Here is a 22,631-nt window from a genome sequence, read left to right as displayed (position 1 = left end):
GACGAAAGTCAAAAGATGATCATGTGAAAATCGCCTGGTAACATCTTACATGATTTGTGTGAGACAGTCATTTGATGTATACTCGAAATGTTTCGTATTGATCTATTTATCAATTGAAAATTGCTTTGAAGCTAATAGTTTGTGAGACAGTTATTTACGTCTTCTAAGAATGTTTCAATGATTAAGATGGAGTTTAGAACAAATAGCCGTTGATTGAATATAGCACAGTATGCGTACTTGTAAGCTAACTGTTGCAAGTTATTCAATTTCCGGGAACCATAGTATGCATACCCGTATGCGTACTGGTTGGTTAGTTGAAAGTCCGGGAACTTAGTATGCATACACGTATGCGTACCGGCGTTAAGTTCAAGTCCGAGAATTCAACTGACTTTGGATGTATGCGTACCCGATCGCATACTGGCGAACCCAAACTATGTCCGGCCACTTAGGTATGCGTACCCGTTTGCATACTTGAGTGGGTTAAGTTCTAAAATCTGTTTGTTCATGAACTAATACATTTATATATTAAGGAATACAATCTTTTGCAAACCGTGGCTATAATGTTAATGAGATTGATTCAAGTGAATCAAAATCGATTTTGCTTCAATTGTGTCTTATATACTTCTATGAGAATATAAACAATTGAACAACTCCATAACTAGTTTCATTTGAGTCATTTGAACTAGTTGTGATTAAGATGAACGAGGTTGATATGAAAGTATTCATATGGCTAACTTCGGTTAACTATTTTTGAGACAATTATGTGCACACGTTTGGGTACGGTTACTCATACCTAAACGAAGTCACATTTCATTTGTGTATAACAAGCTAAGTTCGATCTAACAGTTGAAAGATATTAGCTTGACTCTAATAAGGTTTTCATCTAACAGTGGATATTGAGTGCTTTGTTACCAAGGTAACATTAGTTACAAACCGTGATTTGAAGACTATATAAGGAGAACTCTAGCAACTGGGAAACCTAATCCCCACACCTCCTTTGTGATACTAGTTGCGACTAGATTCGATTCTCATTAACCTAGGTTTTTCCTAAAACCATTATAGGTTAACGACTTGAAGACTTCATTGGCACTCTGAAGCCAGACCCAACTATTTTCTCTGTAGTTGCGTGTTCTTATCTTACTCTGTTTTATCGTGTTGAGTACTATCTTCTCTAAGGTTTGCTCGAGATTTATTGGTAAGATAAAAAGTAGTCACAAACATCTTCGTCTCATCGTTTGTGATTCCACAATATCTTGTTTCGCTTCCATACGATTAAGATTATTGTGAGGTGATTGATATTACTAGGCTATTTTTAGGGAATATAAGTCTGGTGTATCAATTGGTTCCTGATCACCTTGATTTATCAAAAGACGGAACAAACACTCGTAGGTATTTATGTGGGAGACAGATTTATATATTCAATAGACTTTTCTGTGTGAGACAGATTTATTTATCAAGTCTTCGACTTTGGGTAGTAGCAACTCTTAGTTGTGGGTGAGATCAGCTAAGGGAATCAAGTGCGCAGAATCTGACGTGGTTCAAGATGCGTAGGAAACGCGACTGTACCTTAATCAATATGATATTGGTTAGGGCTCAACTACATTCCAGCCCGAAGTTAATTGGTAGTAGGCTAGAGTCTGTAGCGGCTTAGTACAGTGCGGTGTTCAAATCTGGACTAGGTCCCGGGGTTTTTCTGCATTTGCGGTTTCCTCGTTAACAAAATTTCTGGTGTCTGTGTTATTTGTTTTCCGCATTATATTTTTATATAATTGAAATATCACAGATTGTACGTAGTTCAATCAATTAGATAATCCAACCTTTGGTTGTTGATATTAATTGATTGACACTTGGATATTGGTCTTTCGTACCATCCAAGTTATTTCTCATATTAATCCGGCTCACAGATTTCTATCTGTTCGATTGTAGATTGATTTGAGAAATTGAGATATAACTCTTGGATGTATTTTCCTTGATTGAGTCTGACTGTCTGGTTGATTTTCTTGGAAATATATTGGAGTTAGTCCATACAGATTGCCTAAACGAAATATTGGGTGTGGTTGTTAGACCCTCGGTTTTTCAACCGACGCCTGCTACAAATGTCGATTATTCTCAAAATCGTGATGCAGAGTTTGCTTCGCCGAATGTAGTTGATGGTCCAGACTTTCCAGGTCTCGTGTCGGGGCATCAAGACCAGACTAGATATTATAAAATGAGAGGTGGATACAAAAACTTAAACCTTATTTATCTAGCTCTACCCCTCCAGTCCACAAAGAGTGGATAAATATCACTGGTATTGATTTTATTATGCAAATCACAATAAAAAAAATAAAAAAAATACAACAAGGTTATCACGAAAATATTGATAGAAAGGTGGTGGCTACAACACACACGTTACATTTTATAGACTTTGAAATTGATGAGTTTACTAAAAATTAATATTTATTTTTAAGAGATTGTTGAATAAACCAAAACCATTAGTTAAATGACATCATTCTTGTCATACGAATTACCCTCCTTGACTTGTATTTCATTTGTAGAATTCCAAGTGATGTGGGAGCCCCCTTGGCATATAACAAAAACAAATGGATGTCATATCAAAGATAGAAGACGCTTCTTCCCTTGTTTTTGACATCAAATGTACGACAACAACATAAAAATTTGAGAAGAGGTGGAATATATTGTGCAGCATTGAAGCCTTTCCTCATGTCCAAGTCAGACTGAACTAGTGAAGCTGAATATGATGAAATCGAAAGAATGTTTGTGCTATGGTTATTGGGTCAAACGATTTTCCTAACTCAACTAGTGTTTCTCATGTTGGTTGGGTTGAAACGTTACAATATCCTCATGGTGCACCATATCATGATTGAGGGTTTGTAATTTTAGCAGAAATGTGCGATGGCCTCGATGCAACATCCATAGTTGTAACCAATTTCACTGGTTTTTGGGGCATCATAGAGGTAAGCATCTAAATTATGCTTTTAAAATTGAGTATTTTTCATTTTAAATATCTAAAGCATGGTCAAAATACTGAATTGTGAATCTATTTCCATTATTGGTGGTATACCTACTTCCGCGTTGGTAAACCAATTCTTAAAGACAACACCTTTAGAGTTCATATAATGGACATGTACTTCAAGAGTAACTGGAATAAGGGCACTGGTGGCAATGAAATACTTTCCGCTTTTGTTCAAAGATATCAATAAATGAAAATGTTATTTTTCATCGGGTCTTTAATTTTGCTTAGTTTGGAGATCCTAAGATATTCTTAATATTCATTATGAAGAGTTTTTTTTTTTTTTAACCCGGAAATGTACAGAGGTGTTTGGTATTTGGTAGATAGACTACTTTTCCAGTTAGAGCATACTTTTGCAAAGGCGATTAACCCCTCAAAACAGATGCAAGTCTCTGCAATAGATTTTGATAGGTTGCGACAGATGCCATGAGAGAAGTTTGAATTAAAAGCTGAAACGAATATTACTGAAGCACAATATCTCAGATTGCTAAACGACAATGTGTTCACAACATGCACATTTTGGGATTTGATTTCCCAGCATTAGGTCGTACGGGTCGTGATAGTTAGTCATTCCTATCCAGCCGCTTACATACAACCATGCTTCATGACTAACCCAACAGATGCAAGTTCTTTATCATCTTCACTAAATATGGCGGAACTACTTTGGGAGTTGCCAAGTCTAATTTCACAAGGTGATCCAACCACGATCCCAATAGTTTCGACAACTGGGGAATGTACATATCGTTATTACAATGTGGATGTCCAAGACAAAGCTTAACAATTTGTATTGGATAAATCAACAAACGACGGCTTTTGCACTTGCATACGGTTCAGAAATGGCATGTGGATAACACCCTGTTTGGATTGGGCCCATTTGTAATTCCGGACGGTCGTGAAAATTATGGCAGCACTTGTAAGAGTAATTCATCATGGAATGAGAATGTGGGGGGAGATACACAAGAGACCGAAATTGAGCTACAAACCGTGTTTATTTCACAGCCTCAAGTATTTAAACCATCTCTGAGACGCCTTCTGCATCAATCCTGACTTGGAATCAAAATGAATGTTATTATCTCGCTTCGCCACAAACAACCTCTTCTACGAAGTTACCAACCACCACTCCTGGTTTACAACCACCCACTTCTGATTTTCAACATTACATAGATACGTATCAATTTACAAATTTGTTGGCAAGTGGAAATATTTCGGATCTTATAGAATGAAATCAAAGTGAAGAAGGCAATGATGAACGACATTAAAAAACTTGTAACTTTCATTTCTGCTACTAATGGAATTTTAATTTTAATTAAGAAAAAGCATTGCTTTCTGTTGAAATCAAATTACATGTGTTCTAATTAAACATTACATTTACATCTAGTTAGAAACAACCATTCAATTTATCTCAATCGACCAATCAAAGACTTGTAATTGACCATTTAATTGACATCTTCATTAAGATGTACTTGATGTAACAACATCGAACAAAAAGAGGTTAAAATTGTTCAACACCTTAAAATTTCGAAACAACCTTCGAAACGGAAAACCATATTTTTCAATCTTCGCCATTCATCTAAAGATCTTCTTACCAACTCATCATTAGTTTAACTCCTTATTCTAAATCGATTGAATTGCATGATTAAGACTACACATTCATTTATATTTTTCTTAACCGTCTCAAAACAAGATTGTAGGTCACTCATAACACACGACTCTCAAAACAAGATTGTAGGTCACTCATAGCACGACCACGGGGGTTAGAAATAGAAAATAGTTGGTACGGTTCATCATTCGTGGAACGCGTAAAATATGTTACAATACTTGTTTGTCTCCCCGGAAAATTCTAAAATATTTAAAATTTCAAGAGAGCAAAAAGCAGAGTAATTGAAGGGATTTATTCATTTACTATAAATATAATATTATTTAATAATTGTTTGCAGCCGAAAATATAAATAAGTATCTCCATTGATTAATGATACTGTTGATTTCCCCGTGAAGGGAATTTTTGGCTTAGTAGTAAAAGCTATGAGTTGTCTGGTGACTCTGGTCACAGTGAAGTAAGTAGAAAACTGGTCTTGGTCTGTGAAACCAGTAGTACATAAAACCCTGATACCTTTCCCTTTACTCCATTTCATTACACTGTCTGAATTGATTGAACAAGGATTGCTTCTTATATTCACTGTTTTTCTGTAAAAATTAAAAAAAGCACTTCTTTTTCACGCTTTTTCATACGGTGCTGTAGTTGAAATTAGAGAAAAAGAGAAAGAGAAAGTTGAAGTTGTTTCATCATCAGTCCTCCTGAGTTTTCAAAGCCAACTTTTCAGTGGTTAATAGTTTCTTCAATGAGTAAGAGAAAGGAGTGAGTTTTGAGAGATGTTTCAAAGAAGTGAAGATTTGGGTTTTGTAGTTCAGAAAACTTGAAGATCTAGCAGAACTCATCCGAGCTTAAAGACAGTGAGAAAAGTGGGGTTCGTCTTTTGGTGCTTTAGTTGTTTGATGAAGTGTTGCAAGAAGAAGGATTTTTTTTTTGGGTTTAAAGTTCAGGGATTTCTTCATTTAAAGCTTGAGTTTTGGAAAAAACAAGAAATGGTTTTTCTCCACAGGTGTTGGAGTTTGAACTAGAAAATACAAGGGTATTAATTTTCTGTTCAGACATTGATTTACTACCTGGATGGTTTTTGTCTGAGAACCCAAAAAAGTAGTATATTTTTCTGTGCATTTTTTGGGGTTTCCGATGTCTCCTTTTAGGAGGAGTAGAATTTCACTTCTGCTGATTAGCATTTTATTGAGAATTCAGCTTCTGATTGCTCAGAATAATGACCAGTTGATTATGGTGGCTCTTAAAAAAGAACTTGGAATTCCTATCTGGAGTTCAAATGATTCAAGTTACTGTTCTTGGGAGGGTGTACGCTGCAATTCTGATCTTTCTTCAGTTGAAATGCTTGAGCTTTCCGACCGCAAAATCGGAGGTAATATTACTTTAATCTCAGAACTGAAAGCTTTGAAGTGGTTAGATCTTTCTAATAATAAGCTTCAAGGACCAATTCCTTCTTCATTTGGTAATCTCACTCAGCTTGAGTTTCTTGATTTGTCTTTGAACATTTTTGGAAGTTCAATTCCTCCAGAATTGGGTAAACTCAAAAACCTTAGATCCTTAAACCTTTCCGGGAACTATCTTGTCTCTAATATACCTGATGAATTGAAGAATCTAGAAAATTTACAAGATCTTCAAGTTTCAGGGAATAAACTGAATGGTTCCATTCCTTTATGGATAGGGAACTTTACCAAGCTAAGAGTTTTCGCAGCATATGAGAATGACTTAAGTGGAAAAATTCCTAACAATTTAGGCTCCTTGTCTGGTCTTCGTTTGTTGAATCTTCATTCGAATCTACTTGAAGGACCCATACCTGAAAGCATATTTTCTTCTGGGAAGCTTGAAGTTCTAGTGTTAACCATGAATAAACTTGTTGGAAATCTTCCTTTATCTGTTGGAAACTGTCAAGGTCTTTCAAATCTTCGAATTGGAGACAATAAACTCACAGGAAGCATACCTACTTCAGTTGGAAATATCAGTAGCCTTACTTACTTCGAAGCTGATAACAATAACCTGTCCGGGGAAGTTGTTCGAGAATTTGCTCAATGCAATAACTTAACTCTCCTGAATTTAGCCTTCAACGGCTTCACTGGGACTGTTCCTCCGGAGTTTGGAGAACTTGCAAATTTGCAGGAGTTAATTCTTTCTGGTAACAGTCTCATTGGAGAAATTCCTGATTCCCTTCTTAAGTGCAAGAATCTTAGCAAGTTTGATCTTAGTATTAATAGATTGAACGGGACACTACCAAGAGAACTCTGTAAGGCTCCAAAATTACAGTTCCTTCTTGTGAGTCAGAATTCACTGCGAGGGGAAATTCCCAGTGAGATCGGAAACTGCGTAAAGCTACTTGAATTGCAACTGGGTAACAACTACCTCACCGGAATTATCCCTCCTGAGATGGGTCAGATTAAGAATTTGCAGATAGCTTTGAATTTGAGCTTCAATCATCTTCATGGATCTCTACCGTCCGAGTTGGGTAAACTCGATAAGCTTGTTGCTCTGGATATCTCGAGTAATCAGCTCTCTGGGAGTATCCCGTCGGCGCTAAAGGGAATGTTAAGTTTGATAGAAGTTAATTTTTCACATAACTCTCTTACAGGCCAAGTGCCCGTTTTCGCACCTTTTCAGAAGAGTCCAAATTCAAGTTTTTACGGGAATAAGGGACTTTGTGGAGAGCCATTAGGCATATCTTGTGGGAATTCTTTAGATTCAGACCAAACTTATCATCACAGGGTTTCGTACAAGATTGTATTAGCAGTAATTGGATCTGGTTTAGCAGTTTTTGTTTCTGTTTCGATTATCGTATTTCTTTTTATGATGAGGGAGAGACAAGAAATGGCTGCAAAATCTGAAGAAATTGCAGAAGAGAAGAATCCTGATCCAGCTCTAATAATAGCAGGCAATGTCTTTGTTGAGAATCTCAAACAGGCCATAGATTTCGACTCTGTTGTTAAAGCAACTCTTAAAGAATCCAACAAGCTTCACTCTGGAACTTTCAGTTCTACTTATAAAGCAGTTATGCCATCTGGCTTGATTTTATCTGTGAAGAGGTTGAATTCCATTGACAGAACAGTTATCCATCATCAAAACAAGATGATCAGAGAGCTAGAGCGGCTGAGTAAGCTTTGCCATGAGCATTTGATTAGGCCTGTTGGTTTTGTCATCTACGAAGAATCGGCTATTTTGCTGCACAGTTACTTACCAAACGGAACCTTAGCTCAGCACCTTCGTGACTCGATTGCTGCTGAAAAAGATTTTGAACCTGACTGGCCAACAAGACTCTCGATCGCCATCGGAGTCGCAGAAGGTTTGGCATTTCTTCATCATGTTGCCATTATCCATCTAGATATCTCGACAAGTAACGTTATCTTAGATTCCAATTTGAAGCCTCTAATCGGGGAAATTGAAATCTCAAAGCTCTTAGATCCGTCCAAAGGCACCGCAAGCATAAGTGCGGTGGCAGGATCATTTGGTTATATTCCCCCAGGTACTTGCACTTACTATATCTTATAAATTTACTGATGTTCTTACCTTCACGTGTTCACGCCTGCTTCATTGCTTCTTTCTTGTCTCTTTTAATCAGAATATGCATATACAATGCAAGTTACGGCACCTGGAAATGTTTACAGTTATGGTGTGGTGTTGCTTGAGATTCTCACAACTAGATCACCAGTTGATGAATTGTTTGGTGAAGGAATAGATTTAGTGAAATGGGTTCATACTGCACCAGAAAGAGGAGACACACCAGAGCAAATTTTGGATTCAAGGTTGAGTACGGTTTCATTTGCTTGGAGGAAACAAATGCTTGCAGTTCTGAAAGTCGCCTTGCTTTGCACTGATACAACACCGGCTAAACGGCCTAAAATGAAGAAAGTGGTGGAACTTCTTCAAGAAGTAAACTGAACCTGATACGGTAAAATGTAGTTGCTCTCTACATTTCCAAATTTATTGTTATATATTATTCAACAGCTTTCATTTAAGTAGAAGCCTAGAACATGGAATCTTGAAGAGGGGTTTTGGGAAGGGTGTGAAGGAGCAAATGATGATGATGTCTTATTTGGTTTACTCCTTCAATTATCCAACTGTGTACCGTACAGTTTTTTATGAGATTGTAATTTTCACCAATCGCGTTGGAAATGAATTTCGGAGGTGCGTTTTTAACACCCTGAATTTATGAAAACAAGAGTACATTAGTATTCAACAAGTTATAATTAGTTTGGATAACTCATTGTAGTATGGGAGGTAGTTCGATTAGGAGAATGCAGGTTTTAGCTGTCTTTGATAAGTAAACTAGAATACCTATACCAATGGAGTCAGACCTGCGCTGCTAATTTCTTACTGGAATTGTTAAGTGCAGTAGACGAATTGCAGGGCTATAATTTTCATGAGCTTTGTGTAGGTGACCATAGTGTTTACATAAAATTATTATTTTTTACTTGCAGTTGCTCAATCACATTAATGAACATGCAGTCCAAGTAATCTGAATGTTGAATAAATTGGCATATTACCTAGAATAAGTTGTTTTATGATACTGGTTTACTTGAATATACGGTGAACTTTCTAGGCGTTACAAGTTAGACTTGGATTAGTGAATCTTATTCAGAAAGACAGTTGACGCCTTCTGTTCTGTGTGTGTATGTGTGTTGACGGATCAACATGAGTGTTGACGGATCAACATGAGTGCCTGATGCAGTGTTCATTTGGATGCAGTTAGTGAGTTTTTCTCACTTATCAAACTCTGCCTCCTACTTTTTCATTGGCATGAGATGTTCTTGCAGTTTGTTGTGTATATAAATAAAATTGTGCGGTGGAGGCATACATTGCTATGGCTGCTGCTTGTTTTTTTTATTGTTTGCTTGTTATTCAACCTCCAGTGGTTGTTTGTTCATAAACAAACGCAAAGATATGATTTCTTGCTGGAAATTCTTTCTTGTTGGTTTATTTCGTCTGTGTGTGAATAAAACCAAGAGCAGATGTTGTTCTGTAACAGCATATGGATGTATGAGATCTTATATGAGTGTGGTTTATTTCTATTGTTGGTTATTCAAGGCTGTTTTTATTCTCCTCGTATATGTGTGCATTTCTGTTTGGCGATAGTACTGGTATTGGTTTTCAGTAAGGTGCAGCGTGAAGACCACTGTTCTCATCTGTCCAGAACATGCCTTGGAAGTATGCATTGTTGCGCTATAAGAAGTTTCTGCTTTAGCTAGAGTGTGTTGTATTCACAGTGATATGCTTCTCATGAACCAATGGCAATTGCTAATAGTGATACTTCCTCTTGGTATTATTTCTTCTTCCTCCTGGATATGCAAGTGTGTATGAAGGTAGTGTATGCATCTTACAAGCTCATGTTGCTGAACATTTGAAGTTCAACTGCCTTTGGAGGAGTTTTCACATGATTCTGGTTGGTACAAGGCTATAAAGATGCAGGCTCTATTCCTCGAATCCAGGCGTTGCAGATATATGCGTTGTGAAGGACATCTACACAGACTTCAGGGGCTCCTCCACCTACTTGTTATCTCCACAGCATACTTCTCTACATAAGAACATAGAGTGCAGGTTATCTACACAGCGTACAGTGTGCATATTTTCTACACAGCATACAAAGTTCAGGCTTATGCAACACTTAGTCCACTACAGTCAGGTCAGCCACTCAGCCTTGGTTTGAATCTTACTTTCATTCTGCCGCAATTATTACTGCACAAGCTCATGTTGTTTACTGTGATTATTCCAGTGTTGGTACTTCAAGTTTGAATTCGTCCTATTGGCTTGTGTATCTAGTATGAATTTATCATGCTCTGCTCCTACGGCAACAACGATATGTCATGTTATACTACACCAGCATTATATATGCCTACTCATGTCTCCACCACAGTGCTTCATGTCTACCTCTACCACTCCTACATTACCTTTTGCTGCTACCTCACCTGCTTGATCATCATGAGAAGGAATGTTATGTCTCTGCTCCAACAGTTGTTCGTCTGCGGGTCTCTCTACATCAACTGCTCCTGCAACATTATCACCCGGCGCTGCTCATGTTTTGTGCTTCACCACCTGCAACACTACAACCATAGTTGCAGTTTGATTTGCAGCCTATATTACTCTTCTGCTGCTTCTACTTTCATGCAACCCCTGCATTAACTGTTTCTACTGTGTAGTGTGTGTGACAGCACAGGAGTCTTGTTATGTGCACTCTCAAGGCTTCTTTTCAGGACACCTTGAGATTGAGGGGGAGTAATAGAGTGTGTGTGTGTGACAGCAGAGTCTTGTGATGTGAAGCCTGTGAGCCACACGTGAGTGTGTCGGTGAGATATGAGAGTTGTCCGAGCCTGGTATATAAACTCTGTAAGCACTCGGTTGTAAGATTAACCTTTGATCAATACAATAGATCATTTTATCATCTCTTCACAATGTAGATCTTAGGGTTTCACCAGAAACTAGAAGGCAGAAAAAAGAATAGTGATTATGGAAAAAAAAAGAAGAATCACACCATAGCACAATCATAAGGTGCATATTGTGCTCCCAATCAGGTTTTTATCATTATTGACCAATACCTATATCCGCAAAAACAACTACACAATGTGATAAAAAAAGTAGTCGTTATAATCAGACTTCAAGTAGATGAGCTACTTCCATTAGAGTATCCACTTTCAGGGGCAGATTGAATACTAATCATGCACCACAGATGATACTACAGCACTTTATTCATCACGAGACTTGACAATAAAATTCTGGCGACTGATGGGGTTCATAACAACTGGGGGTCCTGCTACACGAGGCCACGACTGGAACTTCTTATCAGTTTCTTGCCACCATGCCTGGTTTAAAACAGTTGACGGAGTGGTCCCTGTGGTGTTTGGGGAATACATCATATAGAAAAAAAAATTAGATTCAAAACCCTGATATATGTATTAAAAAAAAAACTTAAAGCACCACACTGAAACTATTACCTCCAAACAACTTCCTATCAGATATAACATGATCCAACCCGAATGCAAGTACTGTAGTTCCTACCACAGCTCCAATGATTTTGGCTGCTGTCATTGTCTGAACTGAGGAAATATAAAGACATCAGATTACATATAAGAGAAAATCAATTTCCGTTACAATGCTTAAAAAAGTAACAGGACAAATTATGCTGGAAAGTAACAAAAAAACCAGAGGCACGCAGGTTTCCTATTTTTACTATTCTGCAGACTAGATAATAATTTATTAACCACTGTTATAGATTTCTCTCTAAACTTAGAGAGCTACTGAATTACTGTCTCTAGTCAATTGGAACCATAATTCCATTCATCAATTCAAAAAGGGAGAGCTTAATGCACTGCAACTCCAAAGGTTTGCCAGATACTCTTTAAGAAACATCCACAACTCAACCACAGACCCTGATCTTTATAACTCAACCACAGAAACCCTTCTACCATGGAAACAATTGATGAATTGCACAACCTGATGGTAAGGAAACACCCAACTTAAGCAGGATAACATATACAATTATCTGCTTTGTTCCTAAGTAAGTGCACACTTTCCTAAATCCTAAAGAGGGATGTGGTCATCACTCCTCACAAATCAAATTACAAAACCGGATAGATCATCTTGCCTACTAGAGCTTCCAGTTTTGATAACTCTCTAGCTAGTGTTTATAACTTGTACCAATAGTGGGTTTGAGAATTGAATAGCGTCTGTTAATTTGAAGGTTCTACCACTTGCACAGAAATTAGAGAAAATTATAATGATAACACCTAACATAACATGTAATAACTAATAAGGCAGTCGTGACGGCATACGTGTACAGTCTTCTTTGCAGTGGCTGTTACTTGTATATATTGATATCATGTATAGTTTTTGAACTGGCAGTGCTTCTATCTAGGGTTGAAATTTGCCATACAGACTCCAGTTAAAGAAAATAACAAAACCTCTAAAGTCTTTTTCATAAACATGTATTTGGATATCAAAAGTTATAAGACATAACATACAACAACATTTGTCCAAGTTAAATTATGGTGATTCATTTCAGTAATTGTCATTGTTCTCAAGATTTGTGGTTTTAAGGATTTGCCTATAATTTTTTTTTTTGAAAGCATTATGCCTATATATGGTATACCATTAACCAATATCAAACAGATTTCTCAACTAAGATACATCTGAAAGGGCTATATTTTTCAGTCAAGCAAGTGACACCTCCCATGGATTTATTCATATTTTACTCATTTTAGGATTTGCAGCAATCAAAAAAAAAAAAAAAAAAAAAAAATTAAAAAAAAATCAAGTCAACAACAAAAATTCTAACATGAACCGAAGAAACTCATAAAAGACTAACAGATCTACCTGTGCAATCTAAAGTAAAATCAAACTGGCGGGCACATACAAAACCCTAGATACAATAATTACAAAAAACAAATATTGTTCAGAAAAAAAAAACGGATAAAGATTTATTCATACAATAGTTAACAAAATGCCTCACTAATTGCAGAGAAAATGAAAACCAAATGAAGATTAATAACAATTTCAAGGAAGACAACGTAATCTAAAAACACAGAAAAAGGGGATAAATATTAACAAAAGATTATTGGATTTCTAGATTAATAAAGAGATCTGACCTTTGTTCTTCTGTAGAGAAACCCTAACTTGATTGAATTTAGAGAGAGAGACAGCGAAGACGAAGAAGGCCTATACAATCTGAAACTATTCCATGGGAACCTCATTTCCGGTGTTTATATCAATACATGTTTTCAGTTTTTACCAGTTTGACCCTGATATTTTATTTCTGTGCCATTTTTGTCCTACCCTTTTCCCCCTGGTCTTGGTCATGGACCCAAGGTACTAGAAAGGTTAAAGCTTAGCTCCGAGAGTGTTTACTAGGCTGGTAAAGGTTGTCCGCCTTGTTCTGGAATGTGCCAAGGATTACCAGACATCTGAACCCCAAAACTATGAGGTGCAACAGTAGCAACATTGAAGACTTCCGACGATGTAACAAGAGTTTGGTTAAGGCTCCAGATAAATTATGGATAGACTAGTTCTGGCAAATCTCATGACTTCCGTGTTAATAGGTTAAATTACAAGACTGGTATTATAATGTTCACCGCTTCCAGATTATACGAGCGTGCCGCTAACGCACAGCAACAAAAATTATATCATTTTACAATAAACATAGAAAGCTTAAATAGCCTTTGTTGCTGAAAAATGACATCACTCTTAAGTAGAGCTATATGAAATCTAGCCCCCAACCTCTGAACATGTTTATGCAGAGTATTCCACATTAGGTCCAAGGCATTGCAGATCCGACCAATGCAGCACGCAGCACTTATGAGGGTACTCAGAAACTTCAGAAACCAAAGTATAATATTAACTAGGAAGCAAAATATAACTTAGGAGCAGCATTTGAATCAGAATGAACACCAACATAAAACAACTCAGACAAAGCATATCATCTTCACAGGGTTGCTCGCGACGAAACAAAGAAAAATGGAAGAAAGAAAGAGGTTGTTTTAGCGGTTACACATTGTCAACAGAACAAAAGATGGCAGAAAAGTATAACAACCAACAGCACATGTGCACTTTAACCGAGCGCAGCTCTGTGCTCAGCCCAGATAATTGCTCTATCTTCTGGAGTAGAACTCCCACTCTTCATATCGTCCAATATTTTATCTTGTTTCATGAGAATTCCAACTTCTTATCAAAATCCTCCTTTAAAATTTTCTGGCCCACCTTAAAGGTGGGCGACCTTGCCAAATAATCAGCAGCTCTATTATCAAAGCGGGTAACATCACAAATAAACATATCATTTGTAGCAGTGAACACTTTCAACTGCTTCACTATTCTCCTCACACCTTCTGTAAATTGCTCGGTTTCAGGTTGCCTATCCGCGTCAACAACACTAACAACATATGTAGAATTGCTATAAATATATATCACAATTTCTTTCCTTGAGTAGCTTCTTTGTCATTGTCAACATAGTCCTTGGCAAGTTCTGCTGCAATCAACATCCCCTCCAAGTGGGTATGCAACTGGGGAACTCGTCTACTTGTGTTTTTCTACTTGTGTTTTTCTTCACGACACCGAACAAAGCAGTTTCTGAAGGGTCTTTCAAAAGAATCCCAAACCTGGGATACCTGTTACGCTTAAAATATGCGTCGACATAAACATGGTATATAATCTGTATGTACAGCTTTCATCATCCACCACGTGTACTGGAAGAGACACGTGGAAGGCATGCAAAGCGAGATATCAAAACATGATAACAAGCCGTCATAACCTAGAGGAGTATCTCATCAGAAAATGTCACCGGTCAGCAGATCTGACGGTGAGGGACATAGGATCACAGAGGTATGATGGCTAAAAAGAGCACCAGATAATACCCCTTGGGTGTTAGTACATCCAATCCCGAAGAAGATCCCAGATCAACGGCTGAGAGAGAGTTTGACTGACGCAGATGTGACCAGACTAAGAGACACTTGTCTGACACGAGCGGACGTCCATCTACCCGCACTAAATACCAAGAGATATACACGTGTCAATCAGCTCGTGGAATAAGCGAGGATAACCCTTCGTATTCAAGCTTAGACCGCAGCATATGCCGAAGACCTATGCGTAATGGGCACAAAGCACAAGAAGATAAGGTTGCAACGACACCTCAGAAGTAGGACCCACGTTCCAACCCTATAAATACCCCTCTCCACTAAGAGAGAAGAGGCCGACCAATCCAGAGCAAATATAGGAGAATATAGGAGAGAGAAATAGGAAGAGTAAGTGATCCCCCTACTTCCGCAGACCTATGTGTACTCTAAAGTCATTCGACTATCTTTGTAATCATTCAATACATAGTGAAACACCAGCCCCGTGGATGTAGGCCTTAATGCCGAACCACGTAAATCTTTGTCTTGTTTACGTTTCAGCACTTTACGTTCAGCGTTGAACGTCATGTGCTTTACATTTATATTTGATTCTATGTTTACCCCTTTATACGAACATTATTTATGATAATATTCGACTAGACAATGATAAGCTCGAAGGCTTAGAGTCGATGAATCGATATAATCATCCCCTTTACGTATACGACGTACAATTTCAGAATTAGAATGTATGCGAGTATTGTTTGTGAACACGTGGATGGCTTCGAGATTTATGTGTTCACAATCTAGTGCTAGAAACAGGGACTTTGTCCCGGTAAAAGATTTATCTTATCCTGTGATTTCACCTTAAACGCGCATTATGGCTGTGCCCTATTCTGGGTTTAGCGGGCTTTCAAAACTTTTTTTATTCTGGGTTCATGGTCTTTATTTTCACAAACATCATTTCAAAGCAGACAAATCCAAGGCTATCTATCACAGATTTGCACGTGAGGCGTTTTTTTTAAACTAAGTAAGACTTAATAATCAGATTCATGAGTTTTCGCTACGGATCTCCCTTTTCAAAAGTAGTCTGAAAACAAGATCCATGATTGTTTATTAGAGGATTTGTATTGCGAAAACAAGACCGATGAAGTCTTTATGTTTTTCTTTTATTAAGGCCCTCAGGCAACTCATTTCTTTTTATTCCACAAATTTTGCGGGTACGAATGGCACTAACCCGATCCTCGTGGATATCTTTGGTTCTCTTTATTTATTCCCCTATGCAGAAAAAGACTCAAGATGGAAAAGACACTAGAGGCAGGAAAAACCAAAGCCTCATCAAAGGAGACATCAAGGACTACCCCGGTCATGACCCGAAGTAAGCAGAAAGGAGACAAAGATAAAACAACTAATCAGAGGCAGGATGCTGCGGAAATCACCTCACCTATGAACACTAACTCCATTGCAGGCGCGACTCTCAAAGCAGCAGCCACGAAGAACAAAGCAACTGTTGCGGCCCTCCAGGCTGCAGAAGCTAACAAAACTTTGGTTACAAACCAATTTCATCAACAAAGAGAAGGGGTGGCAGAATCTATGACACATCAGCCCGCACATCCGCCAGCCTTCGGAATGATGTCAACCAACGGTCAGAATCAAACCATACCAGTGGTTTTAGCACCGCCGGCGGAAACTCAACCGAGGGGACCAAACTTGGAGATACCAACAATCGAAGCTGATCCTCTACCACCCTTAATACACACAGTAGACGAAGGGGGAACCATGGCCGTAGGGTACAAGCCGGAACTCCCAATCAGGGATCTAACCAGTCCCACCGACTGATGGTAGAGCTGAAGAATTGAAAAAGATCCAGCAGGTCTACGCAGATGCCGTAGCTCTTCTGGCCAGAGAGAACTAAGACTTAAAAGATCGAATTGCCCAAAGCACGAATACCGGCCAACAACTGGACGAAGCAAATTCTAAGGCACCAGAGCCTAATCGAGACCGAAGAATCATCCTAGCAAACACCGCTAGGGGAAGCAGTGCATCTGATCCGGATTATGCCGCCGAAGACTCAGATTATTATGACAGTGAAGACCGAAGAAAGAAACGCTCAACTGAGCACGGGAACGTGGGACATTACCGCGCAATGGAAGAGCTGCATGATGAGATGATGGCTGAGATCAGGCAGTTAAAAGCCAGAAAAGGTGGAGGAAGGCTTGAAGAGGTGATGAAAGAGGCTAACTCCGCGACCCTAACTCATCGCCTGGAAAATACCCTCATTCCGCTGAAGTGCCCTGTCCCAACTTTTGAATGTTATGACGGATCCAGTGATCCCGCGACACATATCCGGTATTATAATCGTATCTTAGCCCGATGGAGTCAAAACGACGCCGTCCTCTGTAGGTATTTCCCATCAAGTCTGAAGGGATCGACTTTGTCTTGGTTTGAAAACCTGCCACCTGATTCCATAAACTCCTACGATCAACTCGCAGAGAAATTCTTGATAACCTACATGTACAACAAAGCTGTCAACACCGGAATGGATAAACTTTTTTCTCTGGCAATTGGTTACAAGGAGAACACAAGGGAATACACCAACAAATGGCATAAGATCTGCCAAGCTATAGGGAGTGTGGATCCCGTAGTAAGCATCAACTGCTACAAGTGGGGATTAGACCGAATGAGTCCACTGTTTGTTGAGATCCACGGAAGCGTACCTAATACAGAAGGATATCTTCGAATAATTATTGAGAAGTATGCCCGTCTTGAAGAAATCCAGCGTGAGAACCCGAGGGCACAAACACAAAGGTCTCACCGTACCAATTCCGCAGAACAAACCAGCGGGGCCAAAAGGAATAGCTCAGTGGAACGACCGCACGAAGATAGGAAGGAACGAAGAGATGATCGACAAAAAGACGATCAAAAATTCGAAGATCAGGTTTATACGAAGCTCAATGCTAGCTACGCTCGGGTCTTGCGAGAGATCAAAGGAAGGGAAAATTTGGAGTGGCCATGGTCTAAGGGAAAACATCCCCCAAGGACCGAGAAGTCAAAAGATTACTGTGAGTATCATTGCTTCAATGGTCACCAGACCGAGAAATGCAAAAACCTCAAAATAATGATCCAAAAGTTGATTGATGCTGGCGAACTCAAGCAATACATACGAAAGGAAGTCACCAAGGACAGATCCAAACGAACCAAGCAAGTACAACTTCCAGAGGGAAACCGCACAATCAACACCATTTCGTGTTCCGAAGCCGTAGGGCCTTCACTTACAACGCAGATAGGAAAGAGGCTAAGAAAGCAATTCAAAGACCGCTGCGAATTATATAAGATTGATGGCATAGAGGTGGACGAGCACGAAGAGTGGATGGAAACACCTATCATCTTCGATACTGAAGATATCGAAGAAGATATGGAAGCCCATAACGATCCCTTGGTCCTCACACTACCAGTGGCCGGGTGTAACCTCAAAAAGATCCTCATCGACGGGGGAAGCTCAGTTAACGTTCTATTCACGATACCTTCAAACGAATGAAGCTCCATGATGAGCAGATGATGTCCTCTTATTACACCATCTACGGGTTCAACGGAGCACCTACAAAGCCATTAGGAGACATCGTGTTGCAGGTGAACGCCGGTTCCATGAAAGTAGAAACACGGTTCAGCATGGTAGACACCCCATCCCCCTATAACGCCATTATTGGACGAAAATGGGTACATAAACTCAAGGGAGTGGCAACAACTTACTACCAATATCTCAGATTCCCTACACCCGAGGGAGTAATGGAAATCAAGGGAGATCGAGCCTCTGCAAAGGAGTGCCAGGCCACCCAGGATCGTATCAACAACGAACAAGAAGAGCAATGAAAAACCCGAAGGACCAAAAATAAAGAAGCTGCGAAAGAAAAGGCCATAGACGTGTTCCTCAAGGAAACCGCGGGGAAGGGCTTGACAAAAGATGATAATGTTCTTAACACAGAGGCAAGTACTTCAGCAGCCAACTAATGACAGAAACATACCAAATAGCAATTAAAGAATGTCCCAGTCCTTGGGGACCCGAAGCCGATGTTCACACCAGTAGAGCCCATAAAAGAAATCAACATAGGAACGGAATAAAATCCGAAGATGATCAAAGTAGGGACCATAATGGACGAAGAAAGAGAAGCTTCCTTAACCAAACTACTTAAAGAATACGCAGATGTATTCGCCTGGAAGTTAGGAGACATGTCGAGGATTGATCCAAAAATAATCCAACACGAGCTACGCATCAAACCAGGCACGCCACCTTTCAGGCAGAAAATAAGAAATGTTGCACCAGAGTATCATAAGGCAATAGAGAAAGAACTTCAGAAACTACTAGAAGCAGGCTTCATCAAGGAAGTCAAATACCCAACATGGATATCGAACATGGTCATCGTTCCTAAGAAAAATGGAGGGGTTAGAATATGCATCGACTTTACTAACCTCAACAAGGCATGTCCAAAAGACAGCTATCCACTACCGAAACTGGTTGAAGCAGTGTAAGGGTACGGAGAGCTGTCATTCATGGATGAATATTCTGGTTACAACCAAGTAGCCCTGGCAGAAGAAGATCAGCAACACACATCATTCTACACCCCGCACGACCTTTATTGCTACACTAGAATTCCCTTCGGACTTCGAAATGCAGGGGCAACTTACCAGAGAATGGTCGATGCTATCTTCAAGCCATGGATTGGTAGTAACCTAGAAGTCTACGTTGATGACATGCTCGTCAAAAGTAGGCTGCGCAAAGATCACCACCAGGACCTGAGAGATATTTTTGAAGCAATGAGGAAACATCACATGAAAGTAAATCCAGAAAAATGCACCTTCTGTGTCACCTCAGGGAAATTTCTCGGATATCTAGTAACAAAAAGGGGCATTGAGGTAGACCCCGCGAAGATTCAGGCCATAGTGGAAATGCCATCTCCGAAGAATTTAAAAAAAGTGCAAAAGCTCAATGGATCCTTAGCAGCCTTGGGCATATTTATTGCCCGATCCTCGGACAAATGCAAACATTTTTTCAATATTCTCAAAAAAGGGAGTAAGTTTGAATGGACCGCAGAATGTGAAGAAGCCTTCCAAAAAATCAAGGAATACCTGGCTTCAATTCCAATCCTACAGAAGCCTGATCTTGATGAGGTTTTGGCACTGTACATAGCAGCGACAGAGGACGCAGTTAGCGCAGTGTTGGTCAAAACCAATACAAAGATAGAACAGCCTATCTATTATGTCAGCAAGACCCTCAATTCTGCGGAAAGGAATTACACGAAGATCGAAAAACTCATCATGGTATTAGTATGGGCTACTCAAAAGCTGAGAACCTATTTCCTAACTCACTTCATCTGCGTCCCATGCAAAGCACCATTGGAAGCAGTCCTCAAAAGCGCGTGAAAAGTAGGGAGAATAGCCAAGTGGAACACCCACCTGGACCAATTCAACACCATTCATGAAATTCAACACTCCCAAAAATCCCAAGTATTGGCGGATTTATTAGCAGACCTCCCCCTGGACAACGATGAAGAGATTAGGGGCATACCAGAAGTTGACGAGGAAAGCAAGGATCCAGTTGATGTCCTCGAACCCTCGAGTCAAAGACGATGGGAAGTCTTCGTTGATGGTTCCAAAAATAAGGAAGGGGCAGGAATAGGCATTGTCATCACCACCCCAACTGGAGAAAGGATCGTACAGGCATTCAGGTTAGAATTCAAAGAGCATACTAACAACATCGTCGAATACGAGGCAGTCGTACATGCCCTCCGCTTGATAATAGAGATGGGGGTAACTGATGTAAGACTCACAAGTGAATCACAGCTTGTCATACGGCAAATAGGGTTCAAATACAATGTATATGACGACACCCTCTCAGCTTACATGGCCTTGGTCCAAACATTGGCATCACAAATTCCGAACATCAAGTTCAGGCACTTGTGCAGGAGAGATCTTAGGCACGCGGATGCCCTAGCATATATATCATCCATGCTGAAGGACAAGAATATCGAAGCTATCAAAATAACAAAGGTATACGAGCCTTCAACTGCATCACAATTTTCCTTTGCTACAAATCAAGATACAGTGGAAGAAAATATCGAAGATCAGGTGGGAGAAGACATCCATAACGATTTTGACGAAGAAGATATCCTGTCAAGAGCAAATCAAGACGAAGATTTCAGCAACGAAGATGATTGGAGAATGATGATTCATGTGTTTCTCAAGGATGGAACCTTACCCGCGGATCATAAACAAGCCAGGAAAATACTCTCCAAAGTAGGAAGATATGATCTTCGGGATGGGGTCCTGTACAAGAAATCTTTCCTCGGACCGTTACTACGTTGCTTATCCAGGAAAGAGGGCATCGAATTCTAAACGGCATCCATTATGGTGACGCAGGGAATCATAGCGGCATGAGATCACTAGCCGACAAAGCAAAAATGCAAGGATATTACTGGCCCACAATGATACAAGATGCTGCAAGAATGTCCCGACGATGTGAATAATGTCAGCGTTTCGCCAAAAAGATACACGCACTAGCAACAACGTTGAATTCTGTGGATAGTCCGTGGCCATTTGCAAAATGGGGCATAAATATCGTTGGGCCTTTCATCGAAGGATCAGGGAAAAGACGATTTTTGATAGTAGTCACGGACTACTTCAGTAAATGGGTGGAAGCTAAAGCCTTAGCTAGGATCAGAGACGTGGATGTCTTTACTTTCATATTCCAAAATATCATTTGCAGGTTCGACATACCAGCGGAAATCGTGTCCGATAATGGTAAACAATTACAGCGGAAAAACATAGACATGCTCTTCGACACTTTCAAAATAAGGAAGAAAAAGTCCACTCCCATATACCCTCAAAGTAACGGACAAGCGGAAGCTACTAACAAGACCCTCGCCCTTATCCTCAAAAAGCAATTAGAAAAACACAAGGGGCGATGGTGTGAACAGCTACACAATGTGTTATGGGCATACAGGACAACACGAAGATCTGCCACTGGGGAATCCCCATTTCTCCTCACTTATGGAGCTGAAGCAGTCATCCCAACAGAGATCCTCATGCCAACCACAAAGACCGAAGCATGGGAGAAAAATCTCACAACAGACATGATGTTAGAGAGACTGGACGACCTGGAAGAAAGGAGGGAAGCAGCATTGCAAAAGATGGAAAATTATCAACGAAGATTAGCGAGAGAGTACAACAAAAAGGTTAAGATTCGAAATTTTGTAGAAGGGAAGTATGTGCTAAGAACAATCCCGCAGTATCAACGAGAGAAGAAATGGGGAAAGTTAGCACCTACATGGGGAGGACCTTTTATAATACACGACATTGCGGGAAACGGTTCCTACTATCTTCGCAATCTGAAAGGCGAGGTCCTCCGACACCCTTGGAATGCTAAATGGCTCAAACCATACTACCCATAGGAGCAACGCAGCTTTGCATCTGCGTGAAGAATACCAGAAGAAGAAGGCAGCGTAACCGCTCTACATGTTTCTATCTCTGTACGAGGAGTAGCAGGCCTCAACCTATCAATCAAACAAACATTTTGCAAAATCTTCAAGCAAACGAAATGGTCAAAAGGCCCGCTGGGTGAACGCATGTACATTACATAATAAATTAACAATATTGGGGAAAGTAGTTAATCTACAATCTCTCAGGGCTCCCCTATCAGTGT

General features: G+C 39.6%; 2 protein-coding genes and 1 long non-coding RNA gene across 4 annotated transcripts; 1 reads left to right on the top strand and 2 right to left on the bottom strand.

Annotated features, from left to right (window-relative positions):
- Positions 1-5,040: 5,040 nt before the first annotated feature.
- LOC113310563 (leucine-rich repeat receptor-like tyrosine-protein kinase PXC3) lies at positions 5,041-8,778 on the top strand. The gene is made up of 2 exons (XM_026559283.1): positions 5,041-8,091; positions 8,188-8,778. Exons 1-2 carry the CDS (start codon positions 5,745-5,747, stop codon positions 8,505-8,507), a joined length of 2,667 nt encoding a protein of 888 aa, XP_026415068.1. The 5' UTR covers positions 5,041-5,744; the 3' UTR covers positions 8,508-8,778.
- Positions 8,779-9,631: 853 nt separating this feature from the next.
- Positions 9,632-10,560, bottom strand: LOC113310565. Its single transcript, XR_003341216.1, has 2 exons — positions 10,514-10,560; positions 9,632-10,140 (listed from the first exon to the last, which is right to left on the bottom strand). It is a non-coding gene; the product is annotated as an uncharacterized LOC113310565 (long non-coding RNA).
- A 415-nt stretch (positions 10,561-10,975) lies between these two features.
- On the bottom strand, positions 10,976-13,309 carry LOC113310564. Of its 2 annotated transcripts, none has more exons than XM_026559284.1 (3): positions 13,205-13,309; positions 11,555-11,651; positions 10,976-11,451 (listed from the first exon to the last, which is right to left on the bottom strand). In XM_026559284.1, the coding sequence occupies exons 1-3, from the start codon at positions 13,307-13,309 to the stop codon at positions 11,306-11,308; spliced, it is 348 nt and encodes a 115-aa protein (XP_026415069.1). In that variant the 3' UTR covers positions 10,976-11,305. The 2 variants fall into 2 exon arrangements, with proteins under 2 accessions (XP_026415069.1, XP_026415071.1); XM_026559286.1 differs by having other exon boundaries at positions 11,555-11,656; positions 13,205-13,291.
- Positions 13,310-22,631: the final 9,322 nt, after the last annotated feature.

Source organism: Papaver somniferum, chromosome 9, assembly GCF_003573695.1.
Source record: "Papaver somniferum cultivar HN1 chromosome 9, ASM357369v1, whole genome shotgun sequence".
In the NCBI taxonomy this organism is placed as follows: Eukaryota; Viridiplantae; Streptophyta; class Magnoliopsida; order Ranunculales; family Papaveraceae; genus Papaver; species Papaver somniferum.
Note: the sequence above shows the minus strand (reverse complement) of the source record. Positions and strands in the feature narration are given on the sequence as shown.

Coding starts and splice junctions, on each gene's coding strand:
- LOC113310563 (XM_026559283.1), top strand. CDS start 5,745: ATGTCTCCTTTTAGGAGGAGTAGAATTTCACTTCTGCTGATTAGCATT. Junction 8,092..8,187: donor ATTTGGTTATATTCCCCCAG/GTACTTGCACTT, acceptor TCTTTTAATCAG/AATATGCATATACAATGCAA.
- LOC113310564 (XM_026559284.1), bottom strand. CDS start 13,309: ATGAGGTTCCCATGGAATAGTTTCAGATTGTATAGGCCTTCTTCGTCT. Junction 11,652..13,204: donor TTCTCTACAGAAGAACAAAG/GTCAGATCTCTT, acceptor TCCTCAGTTCAG/ACAATGACAGCAGCCAAAAT. Junction 11,452..11,554: donor TGATAGGAAGTTGTTTGGAG/GTAATAGTTTCA, acceptor CAAACACCACAG/GGACCACTCCGTCAACTGTT.